We start from the raw sequence: 26,840 nt of genomic DNA, 5'->3' as shown, positions 1-26,840 counted from the left end.
CATTGGATGATAACTATTGCTGATAGTGACCAATCAGATGCTGCGTATCAAAAAAACTTCTTAGCAGACACATATCCAGTAACAAATCGTTGGCATCGTTTCATATACTTGCTGATAGCAATATTCATCACAATCTTTGTTGACTTATGGTTTTCAAATTAAATGCAATCCCCAGATCACTTCTAAGACACGATAACTAATGGGGCTCATCTACATGCCATTACCATATGAAATTAGTTGTGAAATGTACAAAGCCGACGATCTTAGTTTATATTAAATATATTGTATTCGATTAAAAAAATAACACGTGTAATAGATTAATCCACACCAAAACCAATCTAATCAAAATTCGACTTTATTAGCAAAAATAATAAAAATGAATCACTGCCTTGGGAAGATTGTATGCCTTATCGATAATGCAATAAATAAATTGCGAATTACATATAAAAACGTTTTTTTAAATGATAATTCCGGGATAGAATGCCTTGATTAGACTCTTTAAAAGTTTTCCAAATAACATCAGTCAAAAAGAAAATTTCACTTCGAGAGTGATTATTTTAAGATATATATTTTATTCAGCCGTTTTGTTTATGTCACACATTAACTACTTACATTATGCATGTTAATATCATGTTAGTGTATTCCTTGCTATTTAGTTTTAGTGTTACTATATTTCTGATGTTCGTCTTATTGTTTCTTCTACATAATTTTTTTCCGCTTCTATTAAGTCTATATTTTCTGTTTGTTTTTTCACATTTTGCTTCTCATCATTTTGTCTACTAAAGTATCTCATGTCTGTTATTATTATTTTATTCTACTTATTCACCTTTTCCTTCTTCTAGTCTTTGTTTGATCGCTTGACTCTACTCATTACCCCTTTTAATCTTCCTTCTTAATTTGCTCGTATATTTTTGTTCTTTTTTCTTCTTCTCCATCGATTTCTCCATCGATTGATTTTTAATCTTAATACGAATTTTATTTTTAAATGTTTCCATTTGGTATGTAGCTACTATGTTGTACGTTTATCCGTGAAATATTATAGTTTCCTTTGGTGGTCCAGGGTTCGAATCTCATCGGTTCCTCTTCGTGTGCTCCAACGAGCCGTACACTCTCAGCCTCCTGGTGTACTACCCAATTAAACACCAGAAGAACCCCATCGTAAACAATTACCGAAGAACTTAGTGGGTTATCCTTGGTGTCACACGTCAGATTCATAATACATAATATTAAATACTGATTGTGTGATCCGCCCTATGAATGTCATTAATATCCTTCTACAGAATTTCTACCAATCTTGGTAAGCAGATGGATATCTGTAGATGTGCACATGACGTTTAGTAATGATAAATCAGTTATTCAGATGTTTATGGGCATCTTTTTGACGACAGGTCATTATTATAACTACAGTAGTGAGAGGTTGACAGTAATTTGACGGGAACATCTTCAAGTTCTCTGCAATTCAGAGAAAAGAAACGTTTTTATAGTAATTATATACAGAGAGATTAACCGTGATTTATTCTGGTTAGTTTGGCGAAATGGGCAGGTTGGGTGTATAGGATCGGATCGTTTGTTTAAAATGGTAAAATTTTCAATGAGCACTAAACGAAAACTTTGTATTTCCCAGATTCATACATTACATTTATAAATGTTGTTACACATAACATTAAAATCTGATTATAGTGATATTTATAGGACAAATGTCTTGTCTCTCATTGTCATGTGAAGAAACATTTGTTATTATGTATTTTTTATACATAGGCCTATATTTTATATCAAAACATAATTAATACGGTAACTTAACAGTATTTGCACAATTAACCTTCTTACCTGAAAACATATTTATGGCAGGAAATTACTGTATACATTTCCATTTTATTAGTTATAAACAATTTACTAGTTAAAGGTTATGTTCATTTGCAATAAATTTGTTGATTGTCGTAAATCAGTATTTGAAAATCATTAATCGTCCAGACCAAGATTCTAACCAGGAACCCTCTGATTAATAATTAGACAGACGTCCTACCATCATTAAGATTTTCATGGTAATTTTCAAATAATATTGGATAGCGACTTTTTAATTAAAACCCTAGGCATTTTACGGCGTAACTACCCTTTAGTTGCACGCATGCGCAATAGAGTTGGTTAGTTCTCACTATCAAACTTTATATGACAAAGAATGTGCCCATAAATTGACTTGATGACGTCATATTACTACGGTACCGTATATTTGGGCACAACACATTTGTTTTTGTCAAACTTGATAGTGTAGACCGATTGTTATAAACATTTACTAATGCCGTTCCTGTTTATGGTTGCATTTTCCAGTTGTGATAAAAATGGGTAACATTTTCACCAACAGATACATCATCGCTGATGCAAATTAATATTTTTAGGATATTGTAGGGTTGGTTTTGTGGAAGTTGTTTATATTGTTAATTTCTTGGTGACATTTTTGCTCTTTTTGTTTTTGTTTTTTGTATGATTTTTGTATGGAATTACTATCCGAGGAAATGAATGAATGAATATCATCTTCAAATGGTTGCATAATTATATTTCTTATCTTGGTACATATTGCATAATAAAGTTCAATACCTTCATTTGATTATTATTGTGAATGATAAGCATGATTTATCGATGTAGGCCTAATTATTTCATGTACAAATAATAAGGTAATATTATTTGTTGTGTAGATAGGAAATGTTTATCTATAAGAGTCGTGAGTACTTGTTTACAGCAAAACGGATATCCGTATTCAGATGATAAAAGATTACTTTGAATGCGCAGAAAACGTAAACTTGCCGTCCCTGAGCTACGCACTTTATAATTGTGTTCAGCAAACCATAGATTGTAAGCTGATTGTTAATCAACGAGTATTTACCTTACTTATTCTCAAGGATAATATTGTTAATAAGAATGTTTTACTAATTATCTGATTTTAATTGAAACAATATTTTAAATAGAAGCATCCGTTCATCATTTCATACTTCTCCATATTTTATAACATTGTAAAGATGTTGTTATAGTATACTTGCAAGTAAGCATTCCATTCATAGGCAGCGCTCCTATTTTGGACAACAGGAATAGTCCGGTAGCAGAAGGCGGGGGTGGGGGGGGGGGGGTTGAGTTATCACAACCCGAAAGGGGACAAATTGCCATCTATCCTTCTTAGACTAGAATTAGAAGTATAGAACATTTATTTACAGGCCTCGTGTTATACACAGGCCTCGCGTAACAGAAAAGTATCAACACGTTTACAAAAATTCGTTCAACTGCACGCGATGCGTAATTACCAATCAACGTCCTAGCATGTGTCTTGTAATATCCCATATACTGTAAGGAAACGTGATTTGTAGTGAAATTTCATTACAAAACAGATATTTCTCACTGTCTTTATAAAAAGTATGCAGTAAAACATACATTTAAATAAAATCAGTGTTGTTTCCAATTCCAACTTCTTGATGTATTATTCTGTATACAAAATTTAAAAGAAAACAGAATCAAACAAAACTCCATATCGTAACGTGGTAGGCCTAATCACAGTATTTATTAGTTTTTGTGGAAAATCCATTTTCTACATTTTTCTTTCTATATATTATCATTTCACCCTAAATAATGGACATGTACGTACGACGTCTTAGTATAAGAAAGGAGGCCTAGGTCTACAATAACAGAGACAATTAATTGGATGTGTACGCTGGACGCGTGATTAACCACACACAATAAGAAACTGACGTCGAGTTTGAAGAATCTATTTTAGCAAAAGTAGGTTATCTTACTAATTTGTAATTAAAACTTATATTAAGAACTGATATTTATTGTTCCCATGTAATCTCTAAACCATTATTGTCATAATGTTAGTAGTTATTTCCATCTCCCATGTTAACGCCACGTAGCTTCAAGTTTTCTCTTGCATTCAGGGTACATCTTTCGTAGACAAAGAAACAGGAGATTTATTTGACGTTTCTTTTCAATATAATAATAGTTGATGTTAATATAGCTTACGATATCGTCAACGTCACATCAAATACCTTATTCCATGGACAATCATTACATTTTTGTTATGTTGATGATGAGGAAAACAGCAGATATTGGAAGAAGCTTAAGAGATATGTTATATACCATGATTAAATAATTCATCTCAAATACTATTTAATCTCTGGATTATCCGGTATCTTATCCTATGCTAAAGCAATCGTTTTAATTAGTTTTTTTCTTCAAATTAACCAATAATGAATGTTAACCTATAATAAACTTTAAAACCAACGCTGAAACAATTTGAAACAGTGATTTCCTATATTAAAACATACCAGTTTGTTTAATATGATTACAATTGAAGCTGCTGTGATTCAGGCGTGAAATTAGACGACATAATAGCATGCGTCGAAAAGGCGCCAATTTATTCATCAGAATTATCTATTCATTAACACTGTTCTCTTGTGAGTTTTAAGAACTAGTGATATTGGTATTCAATCGGAGTTTCCTAAAGATATAGGCTATTAACTTATCATTAAAATACATTTAGATTTAAGATAAGTAAATTGCATGTATTATCAGTGAATGTAATGAAAAGTAATGTGGTAAGCCACTACTATTCAACAAGGCAAACATAGATCCAGAAAAAGTATTTAAGTTTCAGATGATTGGGTTAAAGATCATTTCGGTCGCGTTTGAAATCGGTCGCGTTTCGAATCGGTCGCGTCTATGGTATGCCAAATGTGCCTTATTTATATTGTGTCCTAAACTATCGGTTACTTATTTTTCTAAAACGGTTATGTGACTGATAAAAAAAAGAATAAGTTACTGTGAACTCCTAAACTACAGTCTGTAAATGATTAAATGAATATGTCACTTATCCAAAAGTCATGTGATTGATGCAAAGCATAATTGAATGTGAAATTTACTAAGCCTGCTCTGCAAATTAATGTTGTCGTCGGTTATAAGCATTGTAGATTTGGGGTTAAGATTGCTTGACTACCAATACCAGGGATCTGTGTTTATATCAAATATCATGACAAAAAACACCTCCACTCGTAAATACCCGTTTGTTTTACTTTCTTTTCTTAAATTGCCTTTTTATTGTTTTTTTTTCTTATTTTTCAATTATTTTACAATAACAAGAGATCCTTCTTTAAACAATTTTCATAAGTTAATATATCCGTTTTTGTAACTTCTGACCAGGGAAGGAGGTATAATTTTATTCCTCCCTGGTCTGACACTATCTTTTATTTATCGAAAAAAGTTTTAAAAAACACACAGCCAACCAAACCGTTTAACTTCTGAATCCTAAGTCCCTTAAAAGGCCAGGTGCGGACAAAAAACTTCTATTGATCATACATTCCAATAATTATCGATCTATAGTTTCCCCTCTGTTTCATAATTTTTGGGATTTTATTTTTGTGTTACACGAGCTTGTTTAAAATAAGGACTTTCTTATCAGTTGGGGAATAGTTCAAATTACACAGTAAAATCTCTATTCTTTTGTACACAAGTTTTGTAAATAGAGAGGCATTTTAAAAAAGCTATGAAAAGTAAACGGTGTGGTCAGATGACTAAATATAGGTAATATAACTTGAATTTTACATTTCTGGTATTTTTATTCAACTTCAGATTTTTATTTTCATGCTATAGCCAAAATTATCTAAATTTTTTCACCTTCTATGGAGTCACCAGAGATGTTAGACATTAGGTTAAACTACCTAACTACTGAAAAAAGTCTTCCTGGTTTTTATGGCAGAATTTTGCCAAATTTTGTATTTGACCATATTAAGGGAAATTCATGTTTTTTTGTCTTGATTTCTGTTACAAATATTTTATTTATGTACAATTAACCAAATATTATATTTAAAATTCAGCTAGGCCTGTACCTGAGCTTTACGTTAAATCAGACTTATATTGGCGTTAACGACTTGTAAAAGTACATTTGCAAACATTAACTGATTTTAGATCATTCTTTTACTAAAATTACCTTATTGTTGTAATGCACAATAATAGACTAATTTTTATATAATGATGGTTGATTAACATTAGGTAAATTGTAATATGCTGGTTACTTATACGTTTAGATTAGTTGATTCATTACATTTTCGAAATTACCCTTCAAATTTTAAATCTTCCTGATGTTGCCTGTAAAAGCACATAAAACAAGTGTAATTTGCTAATTCGTCACTAATAATAAACCATTATTTGGATACTGTACATGTAAATACATTATATTTTATACATAATTTACATTTCACTTCATGCTCTTAGATCTACAAAACATTGACTGTTTTTTTATTTTTTATTTTAAAAATAATAATAATAATAATAATAATAATTGACCAGTGCATACTATTTTATTGAATATTTTAATCCCCCCCCCCCCCCCCAAAAAAAAATGTCGGTTTGAAATTTGCAAAGCAAGTTTGGTGATAAAATAATACTGCCCTCTATAAGTATTTCCTTTTAAAACAAATTTATAGATGGCAGTATTATCTTTAGCCTCTTCCGTCTCCAATTTCTTAGACTACACAATCTTTTTGGTTTTTTAGAATTACATTAGACCTTTAAATTTAATTGCAACCTTCCATATATACCTAGAAGTATTTTTTAAACAGAACATAAACAATAATACGTTTGTCGTGGTAATATTATATTATTTCAATTGTATACGGCGTATACTATGAAAATCATGAACACCGCCATCTATCTGCAGCTGGCATTCATACGTCAACGCCGGTAGATGGCGATGTCAGCTCCTGACAGAATAATCAGCATTAACTTTAAAGTTGAAATATGATTATAGTAAGTGTAGACGATTACTCCCGGAATCATAATTAGGGTAAACTTGAGCATCGTAGATTGTAGAAGGACGTTTCGATCAATGGGACGTTTCGGCCAATGTTCGCAGATCGGCTACCCTATAATTAGTATTCAATGCTTTGGGAAATTGTATAAAGATATTATAGAAAATCTGTATTTGTAAAATAGATACGAAATTCGTGTATATTTGTAAAAATAAACCGTCGTATATGTTTCTATCTTAGAGGGTTCGAGACTCTCGATGGTTCTGGTTCCCGGATAAAGAATATAATTCGCAGGTCTAGTGTACACAATAATGCACTTTAAAGAACCTTCTTCGAAAAGTAGGGGATTACTAGCAAATGCAGCCACTGTCGTGGACAGACGTGATGGCGCCGTAGTTGGCAGCCGACGACATGGCGTGGCCCTAAGGGGAGAAGAATACTGTTGGAAAGGTGTCCAACATCTAAGTCAACAGCGCCATGAGCGCTATTGCGGATATTGCACTATTCAATCTTCATTATTAGGAATATAACTTTTTTAACTAATTGGTTTATTATTTCTTTATTATTATTTACTAGATAAACGTTGATTGAGGTGATGCTAAATCATATTGATGGATCATCTTAATGTATCTTTATATCATTTTCGTGGTCTTTCTCTATTTTGTTTGCCTTGTTTCAGCTCAATATAACACTTGGTATTTTAGAATTATCCATACGAATAATGTTTCCAGTCCCACGAAGCTGGTATTGATGAGTTTTGCTTTAATACTACTTGGTATTGCTCTTGATGACTTTGAATAGGCCATTTCGCAGTAGGCTATATTCGCATATCTGTTGTGCATGTTGCATATCCAAATAAAGGAAAGTTAGGAAAAGAGATCATGGTGGATATAATTAATAGGCACCACTAGCTCTTTTTTCCCGTTAATCTATGGGCCTTGTTTGGTTCCTTGTTGTAATTTGGTACCCCAGTATTTTTTAGATATCTAATAAGTGAATGTTTTGAGGTTTTTTATTCATGTATGTTTTCTAATTTCATGGTACGATATTTAATTTTAATTAAATGTTAAATTAGATGTTTCTATTTTTATAGCAATTTTAACTAATTCATTTCAGTCCTTGACTTTCGGTTTTTAATATATTTTTATACACCGAATAAATAAAAAAAAAATTGTTGTATTGACATAATATCTTAATACCATCAACAACTTTACTATTTTCATGTTGATGTTTAACTTTTGACAACCATACGGTGTATAATATGAAAATCATGAACACCGCCATCTATCTGCTTCTGGCATACAGAAGTATATTCGCATATTCAAACTTGATCAGTAATTCCTTTCCGTTCCTTGTTGTTTTATCATGCGAATTACTTCTTCATTTACATACAACCTGTCCTATTGGTAATATAAGTACTTTAGGCGTTGTTTTCTATACCGATGATGAGAATAGTTTCTCGAAACATGTCACATTTTAAGGCAGTTTGCCTGTTCATTAAATGTCTCACTATAGTTATTTTAACTCGAATGATCAGTAATTAAATTCACGGAGTTGTTAAAGCGTAGGGGTCAAAGGTCACACATTCCACTGACTGGGTTTATGTTCTTTTGAACATATTATCTCTAGTTATTTTTACTTTCTTATTATTAAAAAGAAAATGTTAAAATAATGAGAATTTGATCATCCTTACAAATAAACAAAGACAATAATTTGGGTGAATCTTTAAGTAGAGGGTTGAGCAATTAACAAGACATTTAGTGGTCCACCCAACTCAGCACCACACACTCTCTAATAAGAACATCATTAATGCTGAATTTCCGTACTATGCCGGACACAACTAATCATGCCGATGCCTCGACCGAGAGTTCATTCATCTATGGAGTTTATACTTATGTTTGCTTACCTGCATACCGTGTTTAGTCAATAAGTTCGTGCTTTGCACACAGTTACTGTATTAATATGCCATTGTCAGTCATCTTTCCGACACCATGTCTTCCAAATATTTTTTCCCCCAGAAGAATTATCTTGTCATTAGTTGACATATGTTGTAGTACTGAGTCAAGTTTATCATAGAACTGTTCCTTTCTCTCATCTAAGCTCAACATGTTTGGGGCATATGAACAATGATCTTTGTATGTCGATTGTGGCTTAAAGAAAGTTTTAAGAGGCTTTCATTGATAGAATTTTGGACATCTGGGAGTTTACATAGGAGGCAGTTCTTGATTGCAAATCTTATTCCGTGATTTCTAACATCATCTTTAGATTTACCTTTATCAAAAATGTCCATATGATTGCTCATTTAGGGATCATTCGTCAGGTATTCTTGTCTCACTTATTGCCGCTATATCTATACTAAAGCGATTCAACTCAGAGTGAAGCAGAGTATTGTTGCAGGGAAAATGGAAAGAAGGATTGTGTTTTTGACTGATGGAGAAATGTAAGAGTTAAGACAGTGACGAGAGTTTCTGATTACTACAAAAGTACAGTATACTATTTATTTGTATACTACTGTGTATTTGATCATGTACTCTCACGCTAAACCTTAAACCTTACTCTAGAAAATGCATATCATGTTGTGTTACATTGATGGTCAGAGGAGCTTAAGTCCAGTGTAATAGAAAACAGTGAACATATAGCGGACATTGGACCAAGTGAACGTTGAGACACTGTTGAGAATGCTACGCCGCAGTGGGCATTTAACGTGGAAATATTGATTGAATTGTCCGAATAAATTATTGAACTATATTTTTGTTTTAGGCATATTATATTAAATATTTAAACCGAATTATGTATGATTGTGTTTGTGTTTAGCAGTATTGTCGTGCCATGTTGGAAGTATGCTATAAATAAATTAGTTTATAATGTGACTGATTGTAAACTTGTTGTGATGCTCTTAGTAAGTGGGTTATGTTTGTGAGGTGTCTGAAATGTGGATTTGTTGATGTCTAGCAGAGGAGGGCGGGGGGGGGGGGGGGGGGTTATTAATCAGTTAAGAGAGTACGAGCTATGTGGTGGATATAATAATAAGAATAAGAAGCAGCAATGTTAGCAATAGTGCCAGACAAGAATTAGGTAGAGGTTAACTAATAGGACAATATCCATTATAATACACAATGTGTATGGGATTAATATATCTTCCGGTGCTATAAACTGTGTATGTTGGTATGTGTATTTCTGTATTGTCAGGCCTACAGAAAATAAATAAGCACATACCTATCAAAACTCAACCTACAATAATATGGGTTAGTCCTTCGTTAGGACTGTAAGCGATGGTCGCTAATGGTGAATAAATAATGAACTGCAATTGTTGTATCTATTTCATATTACACAGAAATGAGAATTGGCATTAATATGATCGAGTTTCGAGATGCAGTAATACGACTTGTTGTAGAAACGTTTGAAAATTCCGCTCCAGTTATTAGACTACCCTTGTCGTTAGTGCTAAATCAGCACTGAGTAACCGACAAACTATTACATAATTCATAGCGTGTCCTTATTTGGATGCCATTAGTGTAATGCTATATTTAGATGTTAGAACACTCAAAGACATTGTATATTTAAGCATTTGTTTTATTAAACACACACAAAATTAAAACAGAAAGGAGTCTTGTAGATCAAAACAAAGCAATATCAAGTCTCAACACGATTCTATAATTTAGAGAGTTTTAGAAGTTTAGGCGGTCCAACACGATTAATCTGCTATCAAACTTGGTGAGAAATTACGTCATTTATCATTGTTGATTATTAAATATGATTTAAATAATGGAAGTTAATACATTATTATTCCATAATTTATTTATTGATTGACCTACACTGAATGATGATGTGCAACCACTATGCATATTGCATTAATTACGCAACCATTTTAATTATTATTTTGAAAGTATGGCAACCATGCTTACGTGATTAAGCGAAACTGAAACAAATAGATTGATTAGGTCACGTTTCGTTACATCGCCGAGTGTTCCATTCCATGTTCCGTTTGGTAAACTTGTTCCAAGTTTCTAGTTATTGTCATTTTGATGTTCTTGTCCACCAGTTTGTTTCTCGATGTTTTTAATTCAGCTTAAGTACCAACATTTAGCAATTGAAATATCAACCGATAGGATCCACCAATCAGTTTTTAGCGCGGCTGGCGTTCCATAGATTTTCCTCTTTCTATCTGTACGCCAGCCAGCCATAACCGAAATAAATTATGAAACGCCATTTAGGCCAAAATATTTATCTTTTTACCGATACTAAATCGAATCGCCGTCTAGAATCATGTGGATACTTAAATCATAATAATATGTAAATTACTGATTTTCATCTGTTCATATTTATTTGTTTATACGATCATTTATTTATTTATTTACAGTTTTTAGTTAAAAATAATATCTCTTATTATGCTTAAACCAAGTTTGATTGAGTCTGTGGCAACAAAATGTCTCCGAACTGCCACTGGAGAGGCGGGGTGAACGAACAAATAATTATTAATCCCCTGATTACGTCCAGAATGATTGCTCTTTACTCTACCGATTTATCTTTGTAGATTTAATCCAATCAACTCTTATCGTTTCTTATTTTGACCATGCTATTGCCCAATTATTGGCGCCAAAACAACTCGGTTTCCTGGTCAGTCGATAGAGTAGGCTTGGTTTCCAAACAAAACTACGAAACTCCGATAAATTACCGTCTCCTCAACACAATGTGCATATCAAACGTTAACGTCTGCCAGGTTGGCGTCCCATAGTTGATGCAGCCTTACCTATCTTACCGCTGTAAAGATAGCGCATTAGATCACTCCTGCCGTTTCCACGTTTTGCGATATCTCCTGAAATATACAATATATTAATTCTTATTAGAAATCAATTGAATAAACCACGACATTATTTTAGATAAATTAACACACAAATAAGTTTTTAACCGACTCGCTCTTATTGAAATATATTGAATACATTAAACAATATTTTATAATTATTATTTGTGCATGAATTAGCGATGTGATCTTTATATAGTAACGTGCTGTGTAGAGAATGATCCTGTGTATGTTTGAACCCGACTTCAGGTTTTATTTAATACGTCTACTACGTTTGCAAAAGCATTTTTTTGTCGGTGCCTTTCACGGCTGTGGTTAATGGTTTAGCGTATATTATAAGTAAAATTGCGTGCTAAATGTATCTGCGTCATTGATATTTAAAGTTGAGATAAAGAAGCGATGCGCGCGCACAGACACTGGATGGACACACGCAATGTTCCCGAAACCACCGGTAGGTGGCGCAGAAGACGTCTAGGGCTTTAACGGAACACTCTAATTCTTTTAGTATTAAAATACCTGGTAATGACCTAAACTGCTTCATATATGTATGTTGTAGCCAACATTTTGATATTGTATCGCATGGTACGCCTTAGAATGGTTTCAAGAGGGTTGGAAACGCTGAAAAACATACGAAACAGTATATATCTGAGCCAAAAACAACAACACATGGCATCTATCTGTAATTCCGAAAAACTCTGGTTACGATTTAGGCTACAGAGTGTTAATTTGTGAAACCTAACAAATGTTGTCGGGCGTACAAACGCTCATCGACATTTACTGCGTCACGACTTTCAGGCTAAATTGCCCATTTAAATACTCATAATATGAATAATCATTGCTCTTAAAAAATAATCTATTGAAAATTCATAATACTTTGTTTAGCCTTAAATGAACCAAGACTTTTATTGTTGTCTTTGATGAATTACAACCATCAAGTTAATCCAACCACTTTGTTTGTTGTTTTATTTGCAATTTATTACAAATAATAGAGATTTCTTCAAAGTAATCACTTGGTGACTGACACATTTCAGTTTTATTACTTCCTATACAAATATAATAGTGATTAATTATTGTTTTTTTCCCGTTTTCTTTAGTTGGTGGAAAGTTTTAGTTGAATTGGTGTTAAAATGATGACATTCGGGTGTTTTCGGCTTGTTTTTCGGGTTATTCATCTGTCAGACGGTGTCGGTCGGTTGTTTATCATTGTATAGTGCTTTACATTAGGTTAGTTGGAGTCTTTTAGTTTTCCAGACTACTTTCTTCTTAGTATATCATTACTAATTTTCCTATAATTGACTCAAATATGCCGAATGTATTAATGTTTGCAACAACTAATTCGGTTGGTGAAAATGTTTAGTTGAATTGTTACAAAAATGCGGGTGTTTTCAGCTTGGTTTAAGATTATTCATCACCCAGTGTCGGTCGGTTGTTTACCATGTATGGAGTTTGGCCTATTTGTTGTAAGTTTCATGTGTCACACGTAATTAATATTATGATAGAATGTGTGACAGAACTTAACGCTCTGTCTACACTATCAAACTGTATTTATCACTACCATATTTGGGGACATCAAACTTTTTTTGTCAAACTAGTTTGATAGTGTAGACAGAATTTAACAATAATTATACACGAGAAACATGTGACGCACACACTTTTATATTTGCCATACAGTTTTTCGAGTAGTTAGGAAATAAAAATACATGAATCAAAATAAGGAAAAAAATGCTTGTACTCACCAACATCATTCTGTTCTCCTGAATAATATTCTGATGAGTTATCTGTATCTATGTTCATTGGTCTGTCTGAATCTATCATTTTAGACATGAGTATCCATGGTAACGCCAAACCTGACTCTTCATCACCTTCCAATGAAATTTGACCAGAAAATTTAAGAACGGGAACACTTTGAGTTAAGCAACAGCACCCGATAAGTAGGAAGGTGATTATTTTCAAAGTATTTCTTGTTGTCATTGTAATATCTACAAGAAACAGAGTAAGACTTTTTAAGGATGATATAGAAACTAGTAACTCGGAAACAGCTCGTCCGCTCCGGGTTGTGTGTAAATGGTCATAAAGAATAACATAGATTCTATTTTGTATTACCGTTACTGCTGGTCTTTGTGAATTGGCCTTAATATAAACACGTTGACCCGCATTCCGACTTAATCTTCAATTACTAATTTTCTAAAACAACTTAACTAGTATACTGGATCAATTACAAATTACTAATACTGATACGATGTGAATGCATGTATAGGCCGAAGTTTAACTAAAATATCATAGTAGGCATTGTGTTGACTGTAGGCCTAAATTCACTTCGATTCTGATTCCTATATACTGGTAACCCCTTTAAGGTTTTTGTTAAGTGTACTTTAATTTAAGACCTGGCTAAGGCAGAAAGTTCTCGTCACGCCCACCAAGCCCACTTTTGGTTTGCAACAATGTCCAGAAAGAAGCTGACCATAATAGTACGCTTTACTGACCATTGTTATTACGCACTGTTAAATTACCGCTCCTTGTACTGCCCCGATGGGGAAACTCATTATTTTGATAGGGCGACCTTTCTGAAAAAAAGGCGTTGTTTCTTGGTGGACATTATATTTTCTCAATCAAAATCAAAATAATCTTCTTTACGCCAAACATCTTCGACTATTTGAAATATCAGCTTAAACACACTGCACAAAGCGCGATGAAAATAGCACGGTTTCGACACGCGCGTCAATTTTGTGTTTCTTTCGTGACGATAAGATGTGAATTCAGTCTTATGATCAGTACAGCACACAATGTTTATGCATCAACAACTAATACACATCGTTAACTAGTACCAAAAAGTAGTTTATTTATAACATGATGTGATGGTATAATCAATTTCATATTATATTTCATACACGTAATTATATAATCATGCAGTGTCAATGACAATTATTATTAGAACAATTTTTCACGATTTGCGACTTATTAATTTTTTCCAGTTGCATCCTAATTTTGTTTGAAGGCTTTTAATATCTACAAGATACTGTTGTTTGATTGCCATGGTATGATACAGTATAGATCCAAAATCATATAGTAAATTAAACATTAATTTTTTTATTCTGATGCTTATATTCATTCATTCATTTTCTTTAATTCGCTAGAACATCCATATACAAATCATACAAAAAAAAACCAAAAAGAGCAACAATTTCAACAGGAAATTAACAAGATAAGCAACTTCCACAAAACCAACCTACAATATCCTAAAATACCAATTTGCACCAACACTGATGTAGGTTGGATTATAAAAGATATTAAGATATTTCACATTTATCTTATAAGCTCTGACGATTTATCAACGATACAAACTACTATAATCGAATAAATGGAAAGGAATTAACAATCGAATGAATGACTTAACAATTTATTGATAAATTAATGTTCTGTAGGTATATAACATAGTCCACAGACACAGGACGAATAGTATGTGATTGTTTATATGCAGACTCCTTCAGATTCATGTTTTGATATAGGGCACGGTAGTTTAAAAGCAGTATGTTAAAAAGCAGAAATTGTGCTAGTTTGGTCACATTAAGCGGCAAGATGGAATGGAGAAGAGAGTGTTGGAGGCTTATATTTCAGGGAACTGCAGAAGAGTAAGACTAAGATGCAAATGGGAAAAGACTATAACATATGTGTTTGGCTCTATGGAGCAAACAAGTAGGATGTCAGAAGACAGGAGATGGTTTCAGAATACTGTTAGAGAAGCTACGATCAGTGTTTGCTTTGAAGACGACGACGACGGTAGTTTAAATCATACTACGCAAGAAATAAATCGTACGTACTGCACATGACCGAATTACACATTAGTATTTGATTATCGAGTAATTTTTGAATAGATCAATCGAATGGACTTAATATAACGGGGTAAGAGAAGGAATACAGGAATTAGAGAAATATACGAAAGTCGCATTTCTGGGTGAATTAGTGAATGAAAAGCCAAAACGATATTACCTAAATGAAACAGTTTATAACGGAAGTGTGTTTCTGTTAGTCCTCTTACAAATTGTACAATAAATCACATTGCTTGTCTCTGCCTTAATTTGAGGAAATGTACTTATTGATGCTTTTTATAAACTTCAAAGGCAACACGAGAAACTATATATTGTGGAAACATGAGCATGAAAAAAAAAACACGAACGCAATATATACTGTAGACCGTAATATTGCGAGTGTGCCTATTCGACCCCTATTGGATAGCTCTGTGTTAGAGCCGCAAATCGCGAAATAAACGCAAAGTGTAAAATTCAACAACAAAACGTTTACAAGTTTTTTTTGTATATTTTAATTACATACGTTTATTTTAAGATTTGCGACTTTATTACAGAGCTGTCTTTTTATATTTAAATACATTGCACGGTGCGAACCTTTGCAAACATAGAGATCCAAATTGTATTGCATTGTATTCAGAAAGAGAAATTTGGCCAGAAAGCACCTTCAACTTATTTTGTTTGGGCAAAGTAAATGCTTTACTTTTCGCCATTGGCAAAAATTCTCTGTAATAGGTAGCCTTACTTTTTTCTTGTTTGAATTAGATATATTTATCTAAACGGCTTAATTGATTTCTTTTCAACGGTTCCGTAATGCAAATTTTAGGAAGCTTATTATCTATTTTCTATAGGTGATAATATTGATTGGTTAGAAGTATAGTTTAGATGCTAAAATCAGCACTCATATTACCACGCATAGAGTAGGCCTACTTCGCCCAAAGAAAATGCTTCAACACATCCGGCCACGTTCAGATTGACTCTAAACATAATTACTGCAGTATAATAACTGTGTCACTGCCCGCCAACAATTGCGCGACACAACAATGCCCTATAGACCGAACGGTTAATTAGTATTAATTATAAATAAATCTAAATTATTCCCAACTGAAAGTTGGCTTAAACATTAATCAATATGTTGTCCACATTGGTTGTGCAGATATACGATTGGATTTTCTTAATTATGCGGACTGATTATTTATACAATCGTAACTATCCTGTAAACTATACCTTTTACGGCTATACTTTGTATACAATGTTGGAGACAATTTTAAAACGTTATCGATAATCGGTACACAGGCCAATATATCGAATTTATAGCATCTGAAGTCTTGTTAGTAAAGCTGTTTGTTCAATGCATTTTGTTGGTTCCTTTATCATATTGAAAGTTGTAATACATAGGCATAATGCTAGTATATTAAAATGAATAAAAATAAATGACAAAATTGTTGTAGGCCTAATAGTAATTAGAATATGATAAATTCACATTTTCATTTAAACCTTTTGACAAAAAGGAAGAGACTTTACGTTTGCTATTTATATTATGGCTATTGCTTATTTCTGATACGAACATTCGATGCTAGTATAGGCCTACAAATATAGCAGAATAACTTCAAATAATGTTTGCGACCTAAAATGTTTAAATTGAAATATTTTCGATGTCATTAATTTTCACGATTGTTTAATGTCGCGAAAATAAACAAATATGTTTGAAGTAGTACATAGGTAATGTCTATACATACGGTAATAAATAACATTATTAGGCCTATCAAAACAAAACTTATGGTAATTATGGAAATGACTTTTTAAATATCGTGGTTCGTATAAATCTTAACTTTCAGAGACATAAGTAAATGAATCATTACCATGGATCAACAATGCACAAGCCTATCATTATCTTCTAATGTTGTTTAAAGGGCAAACCACGGACATCTTAAGATGTATTTATCTACTAGTTCATAATATATAAGATTCAAGAACTCTTGGTGTACTTAAAATGTAAATTAATTTTGCTTCGCATAATTAAGACAATACAACTAGAAAAAGAAAGAAATATGCCTAGGCCACACATCAACTTGCAAAAACGCTATATGCCAATGTTAAAATACTGTTAGACCAATGTTAAAATACAGTTAGGCCAATGTTAAAATACTGTTAGACCAGTGTTAAAATACTGTTAGGCCAATGTTAAAATACTGTTAGGCGAATGTTAAAATACTGTTAGGCGAATGTTAAAATACTGTTAGGCGAATGTTAAAATACTGTTAGACCCATGTTAATATATTGTTAGGCCAATGTTAAAATACTGTTAGGCGAATGTTAAAATTCTGTTAGGCTAATGTTAAAATACTGTTAGGCCAATGTTACAATACTGTTAGGCCAATGTTAAAATACTGTTAGGCTAATGTTAAAATACTGTTAGGCTAATGTTAAAATACTGTTAGGCTAATGTTAAAATACTGTTAGGCCAATGTTAAAATATTGTTAGGCCAATGTTAAAATACTGTTAGGCTAATGTTAAAATACTGTTAGGCTAATGTTAAAATATTGTTAGGCCAATGTTAAAATACTGTTAGGCTAATGTTAAAATACTGTTAGGCTAATGTTAAAATACTGTTAGGCTAATGTTAAAATACTGTTAGGCTAATGTTAAAATATTGTTAGGCCAATGTTAAATATACTGTAAACATACTGTTAAAAAACGCAAAAAAGATTGCAAAAACGCAATAGACCAATGTTAAAACGATTAAAAATGAGTATTATTAAAACAAAAATGACAGTGTAGAGTTATCGTCGAACATTTTAAATTAATAAATTATACAACATGCTAAAACAATACAACAAATGACTTCTAGTTATACATATATTGGCTTTTGGTGGTTGTAGTCTAATACCAGATATATTAAAACTGTAACAGTAATGTAACGGATGAGTGAGGATTTCCTTTATATGTTTAACTTTTCTTATGGTACACTTCTCGTAAATCATTGAACATAAAATATAAACATTTTAAGTACTAAAAGATGTAAATTATTAGCTGATACATGATACCATAATTATCTTTTCTAATGAGACGTTTAAAGGGGCAACTCCGGAGTGTTTGTGACAACAAACAAATGCCTCATTTCACGACGTCGGGTCTGTGTCCATGCATTCAGAAAGTATAAGGTGTTATCATAAAGGCGGTAACACGTGCTTAGATATGATTTATTAATATTTTATACATTTTAAACCTAAAGGTACTACTTATTTCAATTACTACTGTAGACACAGTAGGTGTATTAATAATATATTTACAGCTTAAAACATTAAAACGTGATAAATTATGAGTAATTCGTCACCTGCAGTTGTTATTTTAAGGGTTTTATCGAGTTATAAATGTCCACAACGTATGTTACTGAACTCTCCGGTACAGATAGTTCTTGTTATATCACTACATTGATGATAATGTGTGATCGAAAGAGGCCTACTACTGTAGCACTGTACTGTACTGTACAATCAATGTATTGATTGAAAAATTGAATACAATGAAATGTACTTATTTTGTACAATTATGAAAGGTTTAATGGAATTATTTACATTTCTTCATTCTAAACTTCTAATAGATTCGGTAATCCTTCTTATTCTACATTTACAGTATATGTTTTTTTATATTAATATATTACCCCAAGGTTGACCTTTATGATTTAATAATTTCACTTAACCTTTAATCATTTCGAATTTGTTTGAATTTAAAAATATTAGCGATAATTAAACACTGGTTGTTGGGCTTCGTATCATGTTACTAATAGTTTAGTGACTTCAGAGCTAATTGACCTTGGATATTGTTCTTCAAGATGAGAGACGTATGTCGTAGATGAAACATAAATGAATTAGTTATAAGCTAACAATAATGATAGATACAAAATAAGTACAACGCCAGTAGAATGAATCAAAGAGTTTGAGTAGGTGGTAAGCATTAGAAATTGGATACGTTAAAAGCAAACATACAAACCAAGATTTAAATTGGAATTATGGATGGTTTGTAGAATCAACTAAAATGGCACTGCGCGTGCTATAAGTGCGCATTTAAAGGTTTTTTGTTTTTTTTTTTGCACTGCCAAGCTAAATACATTGGAAAAATGCCTTTACGTTATTATTTAATAACCGGGAATTTCGGAATTGATAGGTGAAGTCTTCTTCATTCAAAATACCGCCCTCGTAATTCTCTTTAAAAGAAAGGAGGAAATTTGCGTGTGGTAACAGACATTTTGAATCTTGGAACTTTGCATTTTTTAAACATAATTTAAAATACACGTTTAGGTAATAAAGCAAAATGTCTACTGAAGCTTAAATCAACAGAATGGTTGCTATTCTATTCCACATAAGCCTACACATACTAACAGAAATATATTACTTGTTAGTGTGAAAGAACACAGTGTTTATCCTATTGTATTCTTGTCTATTTGTAACCACATCTATATTAAACCACGTTTTATATCAGTCCAGATTCCATTAAAATACATTTCAGTGATTTAATACTATTTTTCTGGCAAACTATATTGTACCATCGGATCCATTTGATGTCAGATTTTTCTATCTAAATTAGGTTCATGTTATAATACAATAACATAACAGTCACGGAACCTCAAATGTATAAATAAATTTGAGGTTCTTTCTCAGTGTTACTTTCCAAATTAGTCACAATTTTGAAATCCAAGTGGCGCCCAAAATAGTCTCGAGAAAAACTTACCAAACCAAATTTAAAATTAATTATTTAGGGTCCCAAGGATTTTAGATCTTCAAAGAATATTGAATGTTGATAACATTGAAACCTTAACCGGGTAAATATTATAAATAATAATCATAATTCGTAAATGTCGTCAATTTATATAGAAATATTCTCCATAAAAAAGCCTCAATAAATCAGTAGTCGAATTTACTGAATGTCTTCGTCGTTTGTTATTGAGAATAAAATAAATACAACTTACCCATTTTAGTTTAAAAGCAGCAATGAGCCTAAGTGAAAGATCCGCTATGTATTATTTAAACGCAATCACAAGTCCGGTTATTATTTAAAAACTTCAACGGTAGAATTAAAAAAACAGAAAGGTTTTTCCAGGCGGATCTCAAATGAATATTGAGAATTAACTTGTTAGGTCTATATAAGTACTATCTTGAATGGGTGTGTGTAGAGGACTTTTTTCTAAAGCTAGTCATATCGTCACTCTACTGCTATATTATTAATGTATTGGTGTACTTTGGCATTTTGCAGACGTTTCCATGGTAATCGGTCATTATGGATCATGATAGGTCTGACGCGATAACGTCATAACGATTTTATCCAATCATGGTTGTTAAAATCGTTTCAAGAAAGTGTCACCACACAATTAATGAGCAGAGTCCTAAACCATAACATAGTCATGCTAACCTAATCTTAAATATTTGTACGGCTATAATTCAATTTTTTTTGGCGTTGATAAATAATTTTTTCAACACATTGGTTAACTACATAGCTACACGTTTTGTTTAAAATCACAACTGATTTGGCGAGCGACCCGTTCGTCAAAGGATAAGGTATTTTTGTTGTGATAGATCTGAATTTATATTTGCAAACGCTATCCAACTAAATGTACTATTAAAATAAATAATAGTTCGATTTAATGCACACATGTGTAGTTTTTCGCTGGGGTTGTTAACATAACACTCAATAGTAGGCCTACTCGATGACCTATCGTCAAAATTACTAATATTACATTTCTGCAGCTGCCCTTTGAACTTAATTTGCAAACCAATATTTATGAGGTACACTTTATAATACAAAACATGGGAATGGTAGATATTCATTCAAATTCAATCGTGCGGTTTGAAAGCCATTTGGGCACTCACTTTTTCCATAACAGTGAATTATAGTTTGTTATTGATCTATGTATCTTGCATATGTATTTAATGTTAAATTTCATGAGTGAAATTAGATTAGTATGTAAGTGGGGAAATATATTTATCTGCTTATTTTGGAATCCAATAGACGCTGTTTGGTCCTTGACAATAAATCAGCCTACAATAAAACTATTCCTTTAAGTATGCAGATAATATTTTGAGTATACAGTTGTTGATCAATTTGCTTGTCTTATTTAAATTGCTACGTGGTTCCAAAGAGCAGCCGACGGTTTAACATAAGCCCCAATTAACTTAAAGGTAAATTAGATTACTTATCCCACTGGTATAATGACGCCATTTTCATTATGCAACTTAATTCAATATCACGTATTAATTATTTCGATTGTTTTCGGAATAACCTAATGTCAATATCATAATGACCTATTTTTAGATCTTCCGTTCAATGTATGAATGGCATACTAGTTATGACGTCACATTTTGTTGGATCGTTGAGCGAATGTTTACGTCATCATTGCTTTGAAGTTCTCCATATTAAGCAACTTTCAGTTAATGTTTTGCCAACAACAATGTTCAGGTTTCTGTGAATAACCAATCGAATAGAGCGCCGGGAGGGTATAATGAAAATATCAATATAGATGTATCTTAATGTCATGGATTGGGAGGTCATCTTTTGCCAAAATAATATTATAGCTCTATCTACACTATCAAACTAGTTTGAAAAAGAAAAGTATGATGTGCCCAAATAATGGTAGTGATATGGTTGAATATGGTAGTGATATGACATCATCTTTTGTCCATCATATTTGTTTGTCACATAAAGTTTGATAGTGTAGACCGAGCTTTATATACGCCGAACGAAATATATCTGGTAAGCGATGCAGTCGAATAAGCACCACACTCAAGCATCGACACCACTAGCTCTTTTTATTCATTCATTTATTTTTGATAAAAATCACAATAATATACTGTTAAAGACGACAAAACAAATTAATAGAAGAAATGAGCGTTATAAAATTAAAAACTTTAACAAAACGCGACTCTATAGCTCACTATGTCGGTCGGTTGGTCGATGGTTGGTCTGTCGGTTGGTCGGTCGGTTGGTCGGTAAGCACGCGACTGCAGCCATGTATATGGCCTTGTTTTATACACAATTATCAAAAATATATGTTTATATATGTTTTTAAAATGTTACAAAAAATGTTTTAAAAAATTTAACTAACTTGACTTTAATTTGACTTTATTCAGGTGTTTTTTTAAAGGAATATACATTGGCTTGTTTACGCATTTTCAAATTCTAAGAAAGAAATTTAGCTATACGGCAACGGCCACAATAATAACGACGGCGTTAATGTATCTGTTCTTAGTTCGCTTCTTTAATCTTTATGCCATTTGATGTCAAATGACTTTATAATAACATAACATTTACGCTACTTTACTAAACCGAATAACAGTTTTGCCGAAAGAGAAATGCTGATGTGTGGACGTACGTGGACATGCGCAAAACACTAGTATAAACAAAATTGATTTCAACCATCAGTTGGTAATAATACCATGCGACCCATTTTCGTAAACCTTGCAATATCAATATATTTTTATTCATTGATATACTTACTCGTTTATAAATCCATTAATTTACTTATTTATTTAATTTCTCCGTTTGTTAAACTGTACTTTAGATTTCCTATTTTGTATATTATGCAATGTGTCTGCAACAGATTCACGTATGGTATAGGCTTTATCATATATTATAATTTTACTTTTCGTTTGATTAACTCTTCTCTGTCAAGACGCGGATTCGATACTTCAACCATTACGCTAAGCAGAATATGGTTATTTAACAGTGTAAGATACGTGGGAACGTTTTACCAATATTGAAATATATCACTGTACATGTTTGTTTGATAAATATCAATCGTATTTAAGCAGCAACATTGTTATGTTTGTGGAAGCCAAATGTCTAGTCCGTGATAGGGCACTTTGACGTTTTGGAGACAGTCAGTAATTAGTAGGTCAGTTTGATGTTTCACGAAAAATAATAATAATTTACTTGGTCGAAGCATCAATATTCATTTCTTCACTGGCAAGAAGTTGTGCATGCTCTCGGCATTTTTGATAGTGATAGTTTTAATTCGAGTATAATTGTCTTAGTTTATAATCGTCCATTAACATTAAAGGGATTTTACTGTAGAACAATCACCAGGGATGAAGGGATTGAGACTCTTTCCTATGAAAATAAAAATTTACCATTATTGTTAAAACAACAAATGTCTAAATTATTACAAATATAATGCGTTAAAATGTTACCTGATACGGTATTCTTCTAACGGCAATACACAGCAGCTGAGGTTTCTTTCTGCTGCTGGATACAACCTTTCTCTCACATGGGTTACCGGTACTGTATAATTTAAATATACGTATGCTTCTTGCCAATTGTCTTGTACCATATAATTGTCTTTTCTGTATAATTTCCTAAATGCCGTTCTCTGTATTTAAACTTTTTCTCCATAAAATGTTTTAATTCATTATGAAATTGCTTTATTAGGTTTGATTTAACACCATGTCTTCCAATAACATATGCCTATACAGTCGTTTTTTGTAGTGATGTAAGCGTGGTAAGTCATTGATTTAAAATTGAACCTTTTATCTGTTTTTAATTAATCACACACAATATTTTCTCTTTCATTAATCTAAAGTTATATCAGTTTGTATGAATGATAACAACACACGTGTATTTGATAAAACATTGGATAGAACAATGGCGACAAAATATATGTGTGTGTATTAGACTCGTTCAGATCATGATGGATAAAATATTTAAACTAGTAAATAAGGTTAGTGCGACGACACACTTTCAGCATAAAACTAGGTGAAACGTCATAAATTTGCCATTAAAAAATTAATTTAAATGATTTAACAATTAGGTTTGCGGTCTCTATATTTAATTATATTATACTTAATTGGTGTGTAACTTAGATTCTTAAATTGACTAATTTTAGCTGTAAATAAATGAGTATAAATTTATCAATTTATAATAGAAATTGAATTCTCTACATATGTATTCAGTTTATTTTTTTGTATTATTATGTAACAATTTGTTCGCAGATATGTTAATTATAATTGGCGAGTTTTGGATGCGTAGGAAAAAAAAAGATAAATAAAAAAAGGTCCTTTACTTACTGCTGTTGTAACAATGTTAACCAGCGGTTTTTACGTTTGAAAATAACCTATGAATTCCAACTGTATATGCTAAATACTTGTTTAGACATTAGATCTCATTTACAGCAGCCGCTGGCCGGTGGCTAAAATGATCGTGGTTGATCGTGTCAGGGTTTGGCCGAATCCCCTTAATTAAGATCGCCGGGGTTCCAATAAACTCCTAAAAATTGTTGTAATTTACTGTATAACTTGGTAAAAAAAAAGCTTTTATGTACTTAATAATTTCGGCGAAATGTATGCTATTTTTCTTTCTTGAAAAGGCGATAAGATTCGACTCATCCCATCCTCACAAAACACTATGATGCAGTATTGAAGTATTTAGGACACTTATAATTTATATTTCAGTAGTACAATGTTTCTACTGATAATACGTTAAACACAATTTATTAGTAAATATCAATAAAGTGTATTGCTAGTAATAATTCTTATTATGTTTATTGAAGTAGTTGTTTCTGGTTCAATCTCTAATAGTAATAGTTGTAAGATGATGTCTTTTTACACCTACATATTCTCCTCGATAATAAGAATAGGTTGTTGTGTAAATAGCGCAAATAGGCTATATATGCACTTTGATTAATAATCTGCTCTCCTTACGGATCAAGCATCTATAAATTTGTTGAAACCGGGGTAACCCCTACTCATCACGAAATATTCTTACTAGTTTGCAATGCACATGTATATATTTTCTCTTCACTAATACGTTTATAAATAACTTATACAGTGAGATACCGTAATTCATTGGACGTAACGCAACGCAAAGTGATTTGTTATGATGCTTGGCTACCACTCCAAGGGTCCTGGGTTCAAGTCCCGTCACATGTCAGGATTTTTTCTAACGACCAAATTACTCCACTCCCAAAGACTTGTAATAAGACTTTGTTTATGTAGAGCATCTTGTGTATATGTTTGTCTTGTGAACCTCTGAGGGTCCCTAATGATCAGCAATAGCTGGATGGATCACCCTCATTAAATATGGTTTTAAAAAAAACAACAACAAAAAACAATCTCAAGCGATGGATTATTCGAACAGTCGCGTGTGATTGATCAACTCGCTACGTCCTTGTGTTACGTTTTTGTGTGAACCAAGCTTACCATAGCATAGCAGCTACAGTTAGCAGCTTCTCAGCAATTGTTGGATATTTTCCAGTAGAAAGTATAGCAATCTGGAGGCTATTTCTATAGCACCAATTCCGCGCCGACCCGTGAAGACTATTTAGTTGGGCCTACATTTCAATACCACTTCTGTGGCCCTTTGGTCTTTTTGGCTTTTCTTTTTTACTTTCACTTTATATAGTCAATAGAAGAATGATATTTTGCCATGCTATGCTATGTGGCAAATTCAGAAAAGATAATTGTCTTTATGAATGATATGTGTTCCATTGGTTACAGCATCTGTCTTCCGTTGGTCGGTTGGTTCTGCGTGGTCATAATTCTGCTATCTTTCAATGATATGCATATAACAGCGATTAAAGTATAAAATCATAACAGCAGTCAACAATGAAAAATACTTGCATTAGAATAGGTCGTAAATAACATTTGACGTAACAAACACATCTAACAAACAACAAGACTGATGAAATACGTTGGTGACGAAATATGTAATAATTACACGTTATACGCTGTATTTAGTTAAATAGGCAGTTGGTATATCTGTCATTGCGTATCCCTAGAGTATTACGGGAAACAAAATGTGTGACGCTTCTTATTATTTAATATATAACAGCAGGTGGAGAACATAATAAAGCACCTCTAGTCCTTCCAAATGGGACCAATAATACTAATTTAGAAGCAGAAAATATCAAATTAAATGTACACCCATTAATATTGGCGTACTGTTATGCTCATGATTCGCAAACTTGTTTTTTTATTTGTAATATTCAGTCATTCATTCATTTAGCTTCTTTCAAAGTATTAATTTTAATCACCTTTCATCCATCTAAAGCTTGGTTCCCACTAGAACGTAACGCAAGGACGTAAACGCAACTCAAGCGTTTTAACCAATGACAAGCGAAGTTATAGACAGTTAGCAATCACAAGCGAATAAGCCATCGCTTGTGATTGGTCAATTCACTTGCGTTGCGTTACGTCCTTGCGTTGCGTCGCTAGTGGGAACCACGCTTTACTATTGATGTATCTATTAATAATTAAACAACAACCGGTCTTCCAATATTCGTTCATACATTTAAGTAGGTTTATTATGTTTATGTATTATCATTGTTGTTGACAATTCTGTAAAACATCATGTTCATGTAATCTATCAATCAATAAGATCTAATAAATAAACCATTAAAAAATATAATAACTTTAATACAAACATAATAAAACTCACATACATTTTTTAAAATTCATAATTAATTC

The 26,840-nt window shown here is 32.3% G+C and overlaps 1 protein-coding gene across 1 annotated transcript; it reads right to left on the bottom strand.

Moving 5' to 3' along the window:
* Positions 1–10,337: 10,337 nt before the first annotated feature.
* Positions 10,338–20,540, bottom strand: LOC140046092 (uncharacterized). Its single transcript, XM_072090613.1, has 3 exons — positions 20,357–20,540; positions 13,323–13,565; positions 10,338–11,601 (listed from the first exon to the last, which is right to left on the bottom strand). Exons 1-3 carry the CDS (start codon positions 20,358–20,360, stop codon positions 11,492–11,494), a joined length of 357 nt encoding a protein of 118 aa, XP_071946714.1. The 5' UTR covers positions 20,361–20,540; the 3' UTR covers positions 10,338–11,491.
* Between the last annotated feature and the right edge of the window lie 6,300 nt (positions 20,541–26,840).

Source organism: Antedon mediterranea, chromosome 1, assembly GCF_964355755.1.
Source record: "Antedon mediterranea chromosome 1, ecAntMedi1.1, whole genome shotgun sequence".
NCBI lineage: Eukaryota > Metazoa > Echinodermata > Crinoidea > Comatulida > Antedonidae > Antedon > Antedon mediterranea.
Note: the sequence above shows the minus strand (reverse complement) of the source record. Positions and strands in the feature narration are given on the sequence as shown.